The sequence below is a fragment of the Cynoglossus semilaevis genome, chromosome 12, assembly GCF_000523025.1.
Source record: "Cynoglossus semilaevis isolate Cse_v1.0 chromosome 12, Cse_v1.0, whole genome shotgun sequence".
NCBI lineage: Eukaryota > Metazoa > Chordata > Actinopteri > Pleuronectiformes > Cynoglossidae > Cynoglossus > Cynoglossus semilaevis.
The window spans coordinates 15,517,173-15,533,343 of NC_024318.1; the positions used below are offsets into that span (position 1 = coordinate 15,517,173).

Consider the following 16,171-nt stretch of genomic DNA (forward strand, 5'->3'; position numbering starts at 1 on the left):
GAGAATGTTTACCGTGCGTAAAGTTGCGCACCGTGCGCAAAGTTGCTGTCGGTGCGTTCCAAACCGAAACTCTGACGTTTGAAATGCCTGAACATGTGTTTCGAATCTTCTCACTGTAGCAGTCGGCTGTCTGCACTGATGATGAAGACTGCGGAGGTGATGAATTCTGCAATGACGCCCGAGGCGCCTGTCTGCCCTGTCGTAAGAGCCGGAAGCGTTGCTCACGGGATTCCATGTGTTGTGCAGGAAACCGCTGCAGCAATGGTGAGCAGATGTCCTACCTTCTCCATTGGACTGTTCTAGACTAATTTATAGCTGTGGATGTTTTGCCTTTTTTTGTTGTTGTTTTTACTTTTCTTATCTCCCATCATGCATTTCAATTTTCACGTTTTTAAAGCGTTGCCAGTCTGATTTATCTTGGCTTGTTTTTTCTTGCCATCTTAGGTGTTTGTCAGGCCAATGATGTGGATGGAGCAGATGCAGCTGTCATCACCGACGTGCAAAAACAAAACAACACTGTGGAGCATCAGGCAAAGAGGCCTCCGTCCACCCATAATCACCAGCCTCATGCCGTGAAAGGTGAGCAAACGGTCCAACAGTTTCAGCGTTGGTTACATCCGGGTGACGCTGAGAGAAAACATTCCAAATTCTCATGCCATGTTGTTGTCGTCTCCACAGGCCAGGAAGGGGACACTTGTCTCAGATCAACCGACTGCTCAGAGAGTCTGTGCTGCGCCAGACACTTCTGGTCTCGCATCTGTAAGCCCGTGCTGACAGAGGGCCAGGTGTGCACACGCCATCGCAGGAAAGGCAACCACGGCCTGGAGCTGTTCCAGCGCTGCGACTGCGGCGAGGGCCTCGTCTGCCGCCAGGAGAAAGGAGAGCGAGACCACAGTGTCAGCAGGACTGCAGCCCGGAACCTACACACCTGTCAGAGACGCTGACACAAAAAATGGACAAACAGATACACACATTCCTGCCAAAGTTGCTAACTCAGATCCAGCACCCGGAAGGATAGGCATAAATCCTGGAGAGGTGATACACCCAGAGGGATGCTACAGCGCAGGTCGGACTGATCCGGTTTCGCCATCGACAGCGGAGGAGTCGGAAGTTAGGATGTAACATTTCAAAGCCTTCGGGACATTGATTCGTGTCAGTGGTAACGGCAGAGCTGTATTGTTTCTCTTTTTATGGAACTTCGAGCCTCGGTTATTGCAGTAAATTACTGTATTGTAAATATAATCCTAGAGGTGGCACTTAATTGAGCTATTGGATTCTGTCGACACCAGTATTATAAAGACATCGTGCTGCATGCATTGTAAATGTGTTATATATATTGTTTTATAAGAAACTGCTATAAATAGATTTTTTTTTTTGGATTATATTTGTTTTATTAAACATAATGTGAAAAACATACTCTTTTGCTTTACCCCCCCCCCCCTTCATTCTTAGCCATTTAGGGTTTTTTTTCTTTATGGAATTGGGAAATGATTTGCAGGAATTTGATGCACGCAGTTCGAGGACGAAACAGTTCTAGTCCTGGAATTCGCTTAAAGTTATTTGAGCAATCAGACGGTGGTTTTTAAATGCCCAAATTATTGGTTTAGGCTAAGTGGATGGCATCAATGTTTGGCAAAAGACGGGATTCTCAGCATGTTGCACACAATGGCTGAAATATGTGCTGACAGTCCCAAAAGACGCACTCACAACAAACACCACTTTAATGGGTCGTTAGTGGACAGGCCACATCCTGCCGCCGAGGTAGGGCGACGACTCGGAGGACGATGTCATCAGACAAACATTGAAAACAGGATAGGACGCCGGTATATCAAATGATAACTGCGCAGAGGTAATGACAAAGTATGTGCGTCCCTGCTGAGTGTTTGCCACCTAACCCTTTGGTGTTGGCGGCTAGTTTCTAATTATCGCTTCGCGGGCCTTCATGTGTAGCAGAGGGAGCTGGGTAGCTATCCAAACTAAAGCCTCTAATTATTTAATCTGACTCAAAGTACACTACGATTTCTCTCCGCATGTCGCCTCGTGATGCAACTCGAATCAAAAGGCACCTCCATTCCCAGCCTTTTCAAATGCAGAACACGGTCCCGTTTCCTGACTGTTGTGCAACAGGCGTGCTCTGATGCGTAATCACTGAATCCACTGGAATACACTACGGTGTCTGTAATTACACCTGTTCGGATGAGGAGATGGGAAGAAAACAACAGTATTTGTTCTCTTCTTAAAGTCGTATGGACACACAGCTCTGTATATTTTTGCCATATTTAAAGCCACGATAATAACGTTCGCAGGAAAACAAGGCCGGATTATACGTTAACAAACGCCAGGAAGGAAAATTCCGTCGAAATGTACACAAATGTACCTTGCTCTTTAGAAGTTCATTAGCAGCTCAACCACAGCTAGTCACGGTTAGCCAGTTACGAATAAATAAACACAAAAACTTTCCATTGTCCAACAGCACAAGAATGTCAACAACCCGCACAATAAACCATTACACAAAATGCTGACAATCAAATGAATCCATAATGGTATTCTGACCCGTTTTACTGCAGCCTTTTTATAACAGCGACAATTATTTTGAAATGGCAAGATAAGCATTTCTCACGGTAATTGTAGGAAAAAAGGCTCAACAATTTATTTGTGACCACAAAATCCCACTTGGGGGGTCCTGGGGTTTTGAGTTATGCATTGTACCACAGTTTTTTTTTCTTTTCTCACCACTGTGCCCATAAATTGAAGTTAAACTGCTAAAAAAAAATTTGTAAAAATATATATTATTAGCTTTATTGCTAGTGTTGGATATTTATGTATAAATATGAGTTGTGAGGGCAGATATACAGAAACACGGTCATTTAATGCCCATTCTTCAGAGTAGCATTGTCAGCAGCACAATATACCATACAGGCTCAGCCAAGTCATGTTTGTGGGGTTCATGGAATCAATGAGTGTGTGTGTGTGTATGTGTATGTGTGAGAGCCTGTCATCACTGCGCCAACCACAGACTAACACAGGCCACAGGCATGTGCCCTGACTTAAGTAAGGTCAGGGTGTGTGTGTGTGTGTGTGTGTGTGTCACACGCGTAGCCACGGACTCTGAAGAAACAACAACATTCACAACAGATATACACATACGCGCGCGCGCGGACACACACGTAATCGTGTCCTCACATGCCGCCTAACGACTGGTACAGATGTACAAACACGGCGATTCCCAAATTGCAACACAAATAAATAAAATTAATCGAACAAAACAGGTCGGCTCTTGTTTAACCAAAGAGCCCTGTACAGCTGATCCAGTTGGGAGTGATGTCACCGAAATGATGTCACAAAATTGAAGCCAACACACACAATCTGGTTTTTCATGCGTTGTGAGGACTTGACATATAGATAATTCACTAACCCTAACCATCACAAACCAAATCTTAAAAACTCAAAATACACTCCTTCTGAGCGAGGGCCTGAAAAATGTCCCCACAAGGACAAAATGTCCCCACAAGTATAGAGCGATATACCAAGACCACACACACACATGCACACGTATATACACCAGCACACACTGGGGATTCTTGGGGTATCGGAGGTTTGGAGTAATACCACAATCGCCCGTGTATCGGCGTTCTAACCAACAACATTTGGTTTTGTCATACCACAGGAATGAATCAGCATTTCCACTGACAGGCGTTGTCACGCTTCCTTCACACTTTCAGAAATCAGGAGCATGTCACTGCAGTAAATATTTAAAAATCAGCATCAGACATGAGTTACGATTCACACCGAACCCGCTGGTGTGTTTGTTTTTTTTTGTTTGTTTTTTTTTTTTCATGGTCTCATTGTCAGCATTATTAAAATCTCTCATCAGCCATCAGCCTTGGAGAAAATAAATCTTCCTCAGCTTGACTACCTAGTATTTCTGGCATACCAAAACTCTCCCAACAGATAATTCTGAATTAAAACCTCATTAGCTCTCCATAGGGGAGGAAGGGGTGAAAAACAAGAAGAGGATGCATACTTGACCCCTGTCTCGTCACGAAGATGTCATGCTTTTAAAATAAAGGCTCAGACCAGAGCCAACCACTTGTGTAAACAGAATATTAAAAAGGAGGGGGAGAAACTGCCGACTGCTGGCAACGATGGCTTCGTCGAACACGAGCACAATGCCAAGCATTCATCTTTGTGGAGTGACAATCAGCTTGATTGAGCAACGAGTGGAAATCTCTCTGTTCTTGTGAAATAACCAAACAAAGCGCAGCTCGTCGAGCACAATGAGGTAAGTGTTAGCATGCAGGTGGAGAACAGGTTTGCTCTGCGGCTTTAACGTCACAGCGCTGTAAACACAACAAATAAGGCAGCTTCTCTTTCTCTAAGAAGGGATGAGTTTTAGGTTACATATTCGAGGTGATGATTCAAAATCTAGAGAACGTCAACTTTCTGTCATGTATTCGACTACTATGCAATATGTGACAGATGACCTGAGGCAGTAGTTACTTGATCATTATATCGAGAAAGATATGAAATGTACCGTACCATTAATAACCCGTTCATAAGTTCAGCAAAGATGATGTAATATTAATATTCATTCTTACCTTATTCTTTTTGAACTCCATCGTAGATCGTAGACCAGCGACGTTCATTCTTTCTCAGCTCTGAAGCTACTATTCAGATGACCAGGCTAAAGTGATCCACCTGCAATGAAAAGGTTAAATATATATTTACTCATATAAATATATACATAATTTATAAATACATATTTAAATATATATACATATATGTTGCGTTACTGATTAAATGCAAGAAGTTTCATGAACCAATATGATTTAGTTCTTACAGTATATGTTCGCTCCTACTGTACACATGAACAGAATTAGAATTCACGGGTGTCAAACCCAGGCCCAGGGGCCAAATCTGGCACGCAGTGTAGTTACATTTGGTCCGCTAGATCATATCAAATGTGTACTAGAGTTGGCCGGCCAGTATATAGCCACTATATATGGGCGGGATTCTTAGTATTCGCAGTGTATGCGCTACGTAATAGCAAATGCATTTTGCTGTTGGCCTGTGAAAAAAAGCTTTACATTAAAAAGGAACTCGAAAGGCTACAGAAAAAGAGACATAATAAGAAACAAATATCACTGATGTGTGTTTTATTTCAAATTTAATTTCTCATGTGTTTATAATATTAAGCTTGGGTCGTTCCAGATTGGATGTTTAGGTGAAATTAAAGTTTGTTTCCATATGAAAAAAGTCTCAATTACATCTGGGGAGAAAGGAAAACATGCACAATTGCCGCCAATATTTCCATAAATATTAAGTTTGGCCCGCGACTTCATCACAGTTTTTCATTTCATTTTCATTTTGGCCCAAGTTTGACACCCTTGGTCTAGATCATGTGTCAAACTCAAGGCCCGGGGGCCAAACGCGGCCCGCCAAGCCATTTTGTGTGGCCCGCGGGAGTTTTTATAATCAGTCAAATAATAATCAATTGTAGAAACATGTATTAGGCTGTTATGGAGTAGTTAGTTCTATACCAGTGGTCCCTGACCTTTTTTGTTCCAAGGACGGGTCAGCCAGTACCACCTGTTACTACAGACCACTAATAAGGTACTGAGCATTGAAGGATCATTACATTTCCAAAATAAAACATCTTTTAGACTCTGTTCTGTTTGTATCAGAGTCTGAATGACCTGTTATTTGTAAAATATTGTCAGATTGTCTTTAAATAAAGAAAGTAAATGGATATGACTGGATTTTCTTTGAATGAAGTAAATTAGTAAAAATTAAGTACATTTTTTCACTGTGTCTCACTGCGGCCCGGTACCAAATGACCTCCAGACTGGTACTGGTCCACGGACCAGAAATTGAGGACCCCCAATCTATACAGTCGTCCAACAACCGGCCCTTCAAAGAGAACTGTATTGATGACGTGGCCCCCGGTGAAAATGAGTTTGACAGCCCTGGTCTAGATCTACCAGCGCTTCCTTTACAATCTACTCATTGGTAAGTCTTAGATTTTTCCTTCTTTTTATGTACGCTCCCTTCAGGTGTTCCTAAAGCAGATTGTCTGTCTTTGGCAACTACTGTGGTTACATCGTCATTCCTCCCCTTCTTACCAGGCGACTTCATGTCCAGCAAATCTCTCCAGCACTTGTTCATCCAGCCGTCTCTCTCTAAACGACCTTCCACACTCATATCTGTGAAAAGCAAACAAACCAAAATGAACGTGGAAACTTTTGAACATGCTTCGTTTTACGTGACCATGCGCTCATAGTAGAACACCACGCGTGCGCCTTTCCACGCAGCAGTTCGTGAGTTCTTTTCTCACGGTTCCACTTGAGAAAGTGCTGTGTCACTGGGTTTACTCACCGCGGGAGGCTCATGGATTTCACTCGTGTTTCGATCCAACCTGGCGCTCCCTCAGCAGCTGGCACCTCCTCTGTGGTCACAGGTCCCTTTCTGATGATGTCATGCCTTGTTCACGTTCCCATTTACCACATGAAGGGAAACACAGCTGGTTCGACTTCAGAAGGCCCCAAGGTTGGAAAGTGTACTGGGCTAAAACAGACACATTCACACCATGAAACAGATACCTGACCACAATCCCCAGTGTTTCACTATGCTCTGTTGCGTTCTGGAGCCATACACATATTTATTTTTCCCTTTGCCACTTGCTTTTTCAGCAAGTCAGTGTTGGCAAGACTGGTGCTCTGCAGGAGATTCAATCCCTCCTCCACCACCTGTATCCTTCAGGTGGATTCTCTCACTCCCTCCAGTACCATTCGTGGAATACAGTACATCACAGTGGTTACACACATGCCAGTACGCAAAAAAAAATATGATATTGCAATATGTGCTTTTTGCCCATTTGACCAGAGGAGGGAGTGAACAGATGCACCATGGTCATGGGGCAGAGTTACAGCTGGGGATAAAAATGCCTCTGCTTCATTATGGTTAGTCCAGCAGTTTGCTGCTGGCATGTTGGCTTTGGGGATGGAGCCAGGGCCAGAACTGGCTCAGCTCATGGCGGCTATGTAAAGTCTGCCTCCGCCACAACCACATTGCGCAAAGCTGCTTCACACATATAATTTACTCATTATTTACAAAGTTTTGAAGAAATAAAAATTATATATTTTACAGAGTAAGACCTTTGAGTAAAAACACACACAGTTAGAAAGATAGACAGACAGATATAAACAGACGGACAGACAGACAGAAGGACAGACAGATGGATACAGACACAGAAATAGATAGATGGATGGATATTAAATGGTTACCCCTAACTTAGTTGCTAACATAGAAAGATGATAAAAAGCCATAGTCATTTACAGCATTGTTTCTCAAACACTAGGTCGCGACCCTCAGGTGGATCGCAAGATTTTTTTTGGGGGGGTCGTCTCGCATCATGTTTCCTAGGAGTTCACAGTCAGTTAACAGCTGGCCATATCCAACCTCAAAATAGCTGCCTGTTTAAAAACTCCACCTGTGGGTATGTCTCATTGTATTTTAAATAGTATATAATTAATTATAGCCTATGTTGAAAAGAAAAAGAAACGGGCTACATTTATGTTACGAATAATATCTACTGACTTGGGTCGCGAAGGTTTGTGACCTCTTTAAAATATGGGTGCCCAGAAAAAAAAGTTTGGGAAACGCTGATTCACAGGATAGATAAAGACTAGAGAATAATTCCACACCAGGGCTGACCTTTATCACTGAGAAGCTAACTGAGAACAGTTGTCCCGTTGGGTTGTTATATTTATCAGATAAGGAGATAAAGACAAACATTGGTGCTGAAACAGCAGCATCAAAGGGCCTGGGTGTTTTAATGGCACACGTGTAGTCAACAGGGAAATAACCCATCAGACAAAGGGAAAATATTAGCTTCACCAATTAAACCCTTGTCCTCTAAGCGGCCACTGTGTCCTTATCAGAGCTTTTATTTGCCCCTTTGCAGCCACCTTTCATGGCCTTACTCCTCCCTCTGCCCTCACTGCGTCAGTCTCTCCTCCACAAACTCTTTAATGTCTGTGTTTCAATATGCCGTCTAACCCTGCCAAAGCTAACAGTTGATGGACAATCCCATTTGAGTGGAGACTTACAAAGGTGGAGTTTTTTTTTTTTTTTGGTAATAGAGTGACAAGGAGGAGGCTGGAGGCTTTGATCCCCCTTGGGGGCAAATGGATTGGATTGTCTTGCCCGTGCTGGCGGGGCTAAGCTGAGGACAGTGTGAGTCGCAGGGGGCAGGAGGGGGGGGGTTATATCAAAGATAGTTATCTTTTGAGGCTCCTTTGAGTGGCACATTAGTACACAATCTAAATGTTGATCTGTTCACACCAACATCAGAGGCACGCTAAATGAGCTGACAATAGGAGACACCCAGTGAATTTAAATGAGGCCAGCGGTCAAGTTCACTACTCCCCACAGACGTGTGCACAGCGGTGCTCCTCCTCAGTGCTAACGTTTGCCATCAGGCCTCCACGCGTCGACAACTAGAAGAGTCTCAATGTTAATTCCGACCGTCAAGCTTTCTACAAATTACAGCCTGTCTGAGTCCCGCGCCATCTTCTAGTCAATACCCCAAGCCTCCACTGACAGAACAGACTTGTTTTCTGTGTTGTTGGCGAGGGACACCCTATAGGTTTATATACACCCTTCAGTCTTCATCTGCGGGTGAGAAAATCACAACCTAACATTACGAAGGAGTTATAAATCACAAGTCGCACAGCCGAGCATCCATCAGCACTCGCAGACAAAAAAAATAAAGTCGATCACGCGTGCTATTTTCTAATAGAAATTCAACTGTCTATAACTCGTCTTACTTTGTACAAACCGCAAAATACACTGAGCTCACCGGTGCATATGACATCATTATGGAGCCATAGGCCTCAGATTAAAGAAACTAGATGAAAGATACGTTTCCTGGAAAAATAATTCCAGTAAAGGGTCCTTTAATTTGGGCTGACTCAAGATTTAATCACAGTGCGAATGCCTTCAGCTGTCAACCTTCAGTGTCGCTGCAGTTCTTCACCTGGAATGCCTGAGTGAAGGGACATTTTCACATTTATTATTCCCCAGACTGCCAGGCTTGTTAAAGCTGTAACCATTAAAGACAGAAAATTAGACTTCTGGACTGCTGGTGCAGTTTGACATTTACTATGTTCAGAGCCCAAACATGGGAGTGAAAATAAAAAACATCTTTATATTTGGGGACTTTAAGACCAGTTAAACCATCTGGGTCATTCCATGTCATTACTAACTACTCCTAAAATAAACAACATTTTCTGCCGCTCAAATGTCCTTCTGAGGTTGTTTTTTTCCCCCTTTAGCATTGCTGGAACTTTCAGCCATAAAAGAAAAATAAAACCCAAGTTTGAAATCCATATTCCTTCATCGGTGTTATTCGTCAACTTGAAATGCTGGTTGACAGGTTGATTAAAACGCCCTGTACTTTGGTTATCATGCATCCGATGTCCAACTCAGCACATTCCCGAAAGCCCTGCAAATGGACTCAGAGGCTTCGGTCTAATCCCTTTTTGCTTAAATTTACATCTCAACCCTTCTCTATATTCAGTAACTGACCAGGCTAGTTGTTTTTTTAGACTTCATTCCTCATTTTTTGGCAACCAGTAAATAGCGTCCGCCGTGCCAAATTGGTGCTCCAATGTCTCCTTTGCATAATGGCTGTTGTAAAGTCATCTATTGTCTCATTTAAACTGACCACATAGTGCATTTCGGTGACGTCGACGACGGTTGGCTTCCCTGCAACCCCCATTAGCATTCCTTCCAAATAAAACAATGATTGCTTGAGTACGACTCAGCTAAGCTCACAGGAAGTGATCCTGGGAGCTGATAGCGACCCATGATTACCAAGTCCTTCATGCATAATGTCTTAATTCAGCAATGCTACTCACCACCTTGCTCGCGTCCCGTCACTCCTTCTCGTCCCGATTTATCCTCAAACCCTGCGGCGGCAGGCCTTATCAATTATTGATTATGTCTCTTAGATGAAAGGAGCTGCTTTCATTTCCAGAAGAATGCGCTGCGTCCTTTGTGTCCATATGGAAGCGTTTGCTGGACAGATGGGTTATTTTCCCATCTTGACAAGGTTCCACGTCAGACAGGGATTCACGGGCACGTGGTCAGTGATGGTGCTGATGATATTCAACTGTGCCCGGCTTTGATGTCAGGTGATCTGTCTGTGACCAAAAAAAAAAGAAAAAAAGAGAAGAAAATCAGTAGAGTACATGGAACACGTACAAAGGTCAGCAGGTTGAAAATGTGGGGTGTTACCAGAACAGTAAAGGTTTATATAAAATTTCATTCCTCAAGGCCGTTTTACAACGAGGCATCTTAATTCCTTTAGACAATTCTGGGCTGTCAAATGGCTGCATAATGCTGTCCTGAACCCCTCAAGCCTCCCAGACGTAATTCCATGTGCTGAAAAGCTGCCTGAATGTCGGTTACACACAAATGACGGACATTTTGTCTTGGGGTAATTACTAATATGCCACTGTTGTTGCCCAGGCTGCCTGTATCTGGGTTTTGGTTTAAATGTTGGGTTTACTCTCCCTGGGATGTGTGGTTTGCAGCAGCTTAATCACGAAGCCACAAGCATCTCAGCCATTTTGATAGAAGCCAAACTTGGAAGGCACTATATGTAACACTGTTGCTACATATAGCCGGCTTTTCTGCCTAGTCAGCGGGGAAAAAGCCAAACTGAAACGGTACACGTTGACAAATTAGAAAATGTGCAAATAAAATCAGAATCAAATTTTACGGACAGTTGGAGTTGACTGATTGCAAATACAACAGACGACTGAGGCCCGGGACGGAACGTGGATTCGTCTCGAAAAACTAACGTCTCGGCTTTCTGTTGGCCCGTTTCCTTGTTTTCTTATTTAGACAAATTAAATCAATGACAACAGCTGCAGCATCTGGAGACGGTTTCCAGATCGGGAACATCGGACGAGTTAGAAAAGAAGCAACATTAGCGGCAATTAACTGATAAAAGAGAACTGGGTAGATGCGAAAAGGCTTCTGTGAGATAACAGATTTATCTGCGAACGAGCAGCTGCATTTCACTTTATCAGTCTGCGGCAGACTTCTCAGCATCCACAGTTGAGTGTTTACCCCTTTAAAAACCCCTCTTAAAAATACCAGCGTATTAAAAAAAAGATCGCAAAAAAAGAAGTTATAGGGAATGAGGTAATTATCGCCTGTGTACTACGTTTAGTGGCTGGTCTCGCTGCTAATGGTCTGGGCCTGAGCAGCAAGCTTGCCTTTTTATTGAGCGCTCTACTTGCAAGACATCCAATTTCTGCCACAAGGGAGGTTTTGAAACAGTGGCTCGCTGGAAATACAGAGGCTTTTTTTGTTGTGCTGAGCATGTAAGTTACCATCAGTCTGGCTACTGTTGACTCTCACAGTGCAATCACAGCGAAAGCATTTTTCAACTCAGACTCCCTATGGGTGTTGTGTGAGAACTATGGGAGGCATTTGGCAAAGCGACACATTTCTAAATTTTGGAGGCTGTCATTTCTTTTCCCTCCCTCGATTCTTTGTTTTGTTGTTGATTCATTCCTCTGAAAAACAATAGTGGCTCAGCGATGGATCGATAATGTTTGGTTTCTTGGTTTTCTTTCTTCTTGTTGTTTTCTGTTACTTAACAAAAGTCATTTTTTATCCGTCCTTTTTTTTTTTTTTTTACCCGTACTCTCGCTCCTTCCTCTGATCTGTCACACATATTGGGAGGAAGCTAACCTCTGCTCCTTGGAGATCTGTGAGTACATTGTGAGGAATGTGTGTCCTTCCTGACATTACAACACTCTTTATCAACCAACAAGAGGAGTAGGGGGGTGGGGGTTGAGGGGGGGGTGAGGAGAATAAGAGGAGGATGTTGAGATGTAACGTTTGGGGAGAAAAAAAAAAAAAGGAACTCTTTGTGGCCGTTTATCTGACAGGATGTGAAGCAACTCAACGACTTTGGCATTTGGTTAAATAGCTTCCTTCAATCGACATTCGGGGCAAGAGGCATCCTCTGACATGAAGCTGCGTGTGCCTAAGAAGTGGAGGACGGGGAAGGGAGAGAGACAAAGGCAGAGAATGGGAGAGAGGGAAATAGAGAGAGAGAGAAGAGAGGATACCGCCAGAGGGTGTTTTCAAGGTTCCGTATTTTGTTAATTGCCCACGATAAGATGCGGCAATTTGCCGGTAGTTGTGATTATTATCACTGGCAGCGATTTAACAGATGTTGGTGAACTTGAGCATTAGTTCTTACAGTCCTGACCGAAGGACAAAATAAAACAATCCTGGAGCGTTGCTTCAAGAGAGAACCTTCTCTCTCTCTATCTCTCTCTCTCTCTCTCACACACACACACACACACACACACACACAGAGTATTATTTTTTAATGGCATCTAAGGGGACATCGTTTTCCTGATGTGGTGTAATTGAAGCGGCTGTATTAAAGGGTTGTATTCCCCTCCTGCTGCTGAGACACAAAGTAATGCAAACCCAATCCCAGTTATTAGCCCAGGAAGTCCCCGTGCACTCTAATGAGAGAGGCCAAAGCATATTTAACTTGAACTTCTCTCTTTTTTTTTTTCCAATTCAGACGTTGCCCTTTTGACCTTCAGTCAGCTCTCAGTGGTCCTCTGCTTTGATAAGACACATTTAAGTCTCCGCTTTACCCACTTTGAAGTTAAACTAGCCAACATTTCAGAGTCTCTGTCTCTTCTCTCATTAAGTGATTTTCGACCTGCGTCCCACGGGCTGAATCCTGCCCAAAAGACCAAAATGTAATCTTTATTCTATTCTATGTGAGCATCTGACAAACACAGTTGGACCAGCGCTCCATGTTGAAAGTGAAAGTCAAAGCGAGTTTTTACTCTGTGTGTTTCCAGCTACCTGTCACCTGATCAGCTTTACCTTTTGAACCTCATGAGAAAAGTACACACCGGGTTTGCTTTCTCCAGGATTATCTGGAAGAAAGACGACGCAACCAACTATTAGCGTCCCATGTAGGACATCCTGAAATGTATCCACACACCGAGGTAAAAAAACCATTACACACCGGTTTGCTAATTATTAACAAAACCACAGCCTGATGTAATCCGCCTTGTTGACATTTAAACGAAACGAACAAATACACACACACACACACATTTTACCCAGATCTACAAACACTTGTAAATATTTGGTGATAAATACAACAGTCCCTGCCCTCACCCTGCTACCAACACAAAAGTTCTGTTTTCGTCTTTGCCCATAAACAAATGACACAGCAATACATCCTAAAAGAGAAATTTTTTTTAAAAATTTGGCCGAAGACGGAAAAGAACGTATCTTTGCTCCAGTGCATCTTTAAACTCAATATTTTATGAGTTTTTTTTTTACCTGGCTGGCAGTTTTGCCGTACACCTCCAGAGGAATGCTGTCATTGTTATGTATCCAAAGAAGAGATTAACTTCACCGCACACAAAACACTTCTGACTTTCTCACACTTTGGGGGGAGAAAAAAAAAAAAAAAAGAAAGAAAAGGTGGGTGTCGTTGCATTGTCCCATTTCACTTTGATGTCGGACTCGGAGCCCTAATGGACACATAATATCATTTACAGTGGAAGTCAAGGGTGGTCTCTCCTGTTGTTACCAACTTCGAGTCAGCTGATTCCAAAACCAGGTTTTTCTCAGGCTGTTGAACATTCACCCAAGGGTTTAATTGCGAGCAGATTGTGAGAGATGGATACTGGAATCACACGGCGTAAAATATGGCTCCATCTGGTCCTGATAAGGACATAAACTAATTCCACGTGATGCTGATTTTACACTTCGCACTTCAAACGGATATTCCCAATCCAGGACACCTACTACACTTATGCATTTTTCAATTCAAATAAAACATCATTAAATGATCTTTTATCTTGTATCTCTATTGACAGGAAACCTCGTCCCCTCCTTGTTGTAAGGGAAAGGAAGGCAAATCCCCTTCCTTAGAGAAACGGAATCGTTTCCGTGGCTGACACCAAAACAGTTTTTACCCGGTGTTTGCATACAACAACAATATTTGCAAAACGATTTCTGACTCATAAAAAAAAAAAAACACTGACACACCAATAAGTCTGATCGCACCACGTTCATGAAATATGTGTCAAAACAGGCCTCAGAAGGAAGACCGGATCTATAATTATGTGGATGGTATAATTACTAATCAAGCACATATACGCTCCTCATGGTATAATTATGAACCTCTGCAGCTATAAGCCACTAATGGGAACTGAAGCTGAGGAGTTATTCAACACGCAGACAGCTAATTACTGTGTAGGCCTTGTTAATTGGTTGAGCCTCGTGTTTAGGACTGCAGGGGATTTAAGGAACTGCAGTACACGTACGCGGCAACAATGTTTTCGGAAGAAATACATCTATCGCGTTTTTTTTTCCGAGAGTGTGATCCTAATGAACATGGACTGACCACCGAAAACTGTTTTCCTTCTATAATAACACTGCGAGGCTACTGTTTGTTTTATTTGTGCCTTTCACGCGTACCAAGAAGAAGAAGAAGAAAAAAAAAAAAAGGCAGTCGTGTAGAAACTGCCAGGCAAACGGTCTTCGGCTAGAACATGGAGAAAAGGCAGTGGGATCACCAAAGCAGCTCGGTTTTGTATGGAAACAACTGTGGCTGGATGTTTGGTTCTCATGGAAGCCACATGACAGGGAGGTCATGAGAGAGACAGCAGGCCCGGCGCTGTGTGCGATCTCACCACACTCGTTCGCCACCACACTTTTGAAGTTCCCTTCTCCAACTTTTATCACTGGTCCTCCGGGGACCCCTGCTCTCACTGTCAGGGAGGCAGACGCACTCTCACCCACTACCTCTGCATCTTATCTGAGCAGAAACGTCTGTTTCCAACTGCACGTCAACAATTTTTTAACACCAAACAATGTGATTGCGATGTTACTATTTAAAAAAAAAAAAAAAATTATAAGTGCTTTACAATCAAATGGACCGGTGTCTCTGGGCCAGCCCGGGTCAGCTTAGAAAAAAAAAGGAAATGGGAGGGGAAATAGGGGGGCTTAAGGATGGCGATGTGCAGGGAGGTTGGGGGGTTGCATTTATGTGAGGCTGAAATGTGAGCTGGAGCCTGTGTCGCATTAGTCTTAACGGGCTGTGTGGCAGACGCACTGGCACCATAGAGCAGAGAGCACGGATGGAGAAACGACGGAGCCAAATCACTGGACACACTGGAGCGGGAAAAGCATGTATGGCTGCGGGAGTCATTGTCCTCAGTCCCACTGGAAACGTTTCCAGTAGACCCCAGAGAGAGTGAAAAATTCTGATCACTTTTATATCCGTGTACACACACCATCATCACACGCCGTTGTTGTCATCCCACGGGGTCACGGTCAAGCTGGCGCTCCCTCTCTCTCCCTCTCTCTCTCTCTGTGTCATGTTGTCTCTGTCCTGCTCTGTAATTTCCTTTTTTTCCCTCTCCTCTTTCCCGGAAAGAATGCGTCTCCTGTCGCTCCACCAGTCAGTGTCAAGGGGCTAAACAGCCCATTTCACCGTCTGACTCAGTGGAGGAGACCTGGAGCTACCTGAAGGATTCCACAAATTCCAGCTTTGCACCCACAACTGTGACGCCAACTGAGGGAATGCCATACAGATCATTCCAGACACTTCCCGCACAAACACACGAGATTCATCGTCATGCAGCGACATGAATCCCAGGTTTAATGGCCACACGGCATGCCTTTAAGATCAGGCTGAAAAACAAAAGGAAGTGTGCATGAATCACGGAGCGGAAAGAATCAAACTGATCCGCCGTGCGAGCGAGTGGACCAAAGAGTGATGATGACAGAAAGGACGAAGAAGCAAGAGGGGCACAGGGAGCAACAGTGGAAAGGAGACACACAGCCAAAGCAAGAAAGAGTGGAGGGGGTAATGACTAGGTCTGCTCAGGACAGAGGAGACGACAGAGGGGGGAAGCGTCTCCGATCGTCTCCTCGTGGCTCCTCTTTGGCGTCTGTGATCCTCGGACCCTTCACGCAATCTCCCTTATTACAAGGCTTCCCCTCTCCACACGGGCACCACTACAAGATGGAGCAATTACATTTAATTAGGCTGCAGAGGGTTAGCTAGCCTGCCCCATCCCAAAACCTCAGAGAA

At 43.7% G+C, this 16,171-nt stretch overlaps 1 protein-coding gene and 1 long non-coding RNA gene across 2 annotated transcripts in view; one reads left to right on the top strand and one right to left on the bottom strand.

The window, feature by feature from the left end:
• The window catches only part of LOC103387688 (dickkopf-related protein 1-like), a 3,104-nt gene extending 1,688 nt beyond the window's left edge, over positions 1–1,416 (top strand). Inside the window, exons 3-4 of the mRNA XM_008322447.3 lie at positions 445–579; positions 679–1,416. Coding sequence (XP_008320669.1) covers positions 445–579; positions 679–944 — 401 coding nt within the window. The 3' untranslated portion in view covers positions 945–1,416. The remainder of the gene's footprint in view (positions 1–444; positions 580–678) is intronic.
• LOC107989348 (uncharacterized) overlaps positions 1–16,171 on the bottom strand; it is a 48,366-nt gene that overhangs the window by 13,557 nt on the left and 18,638 nt on the right. The window contains exons 4-7 of the long non-coding RNA XR_001760881.2: positions 9,921–10,205; positions 6,376–6,564; positions 6,123–6,203; positions 4,599–4,698 (exon numbers count right to left, since the gene is read on the bottom strand). This is a non-coding gene — a long non-coding RNA (uncharacterized LOC107989348). The remainder of the gene's footprint in view (positions 1–4,598; positions 4,699–6,122; positions 6,204–6,375; positions 6,565–9,920; positions 10,206–16,171) is intronic.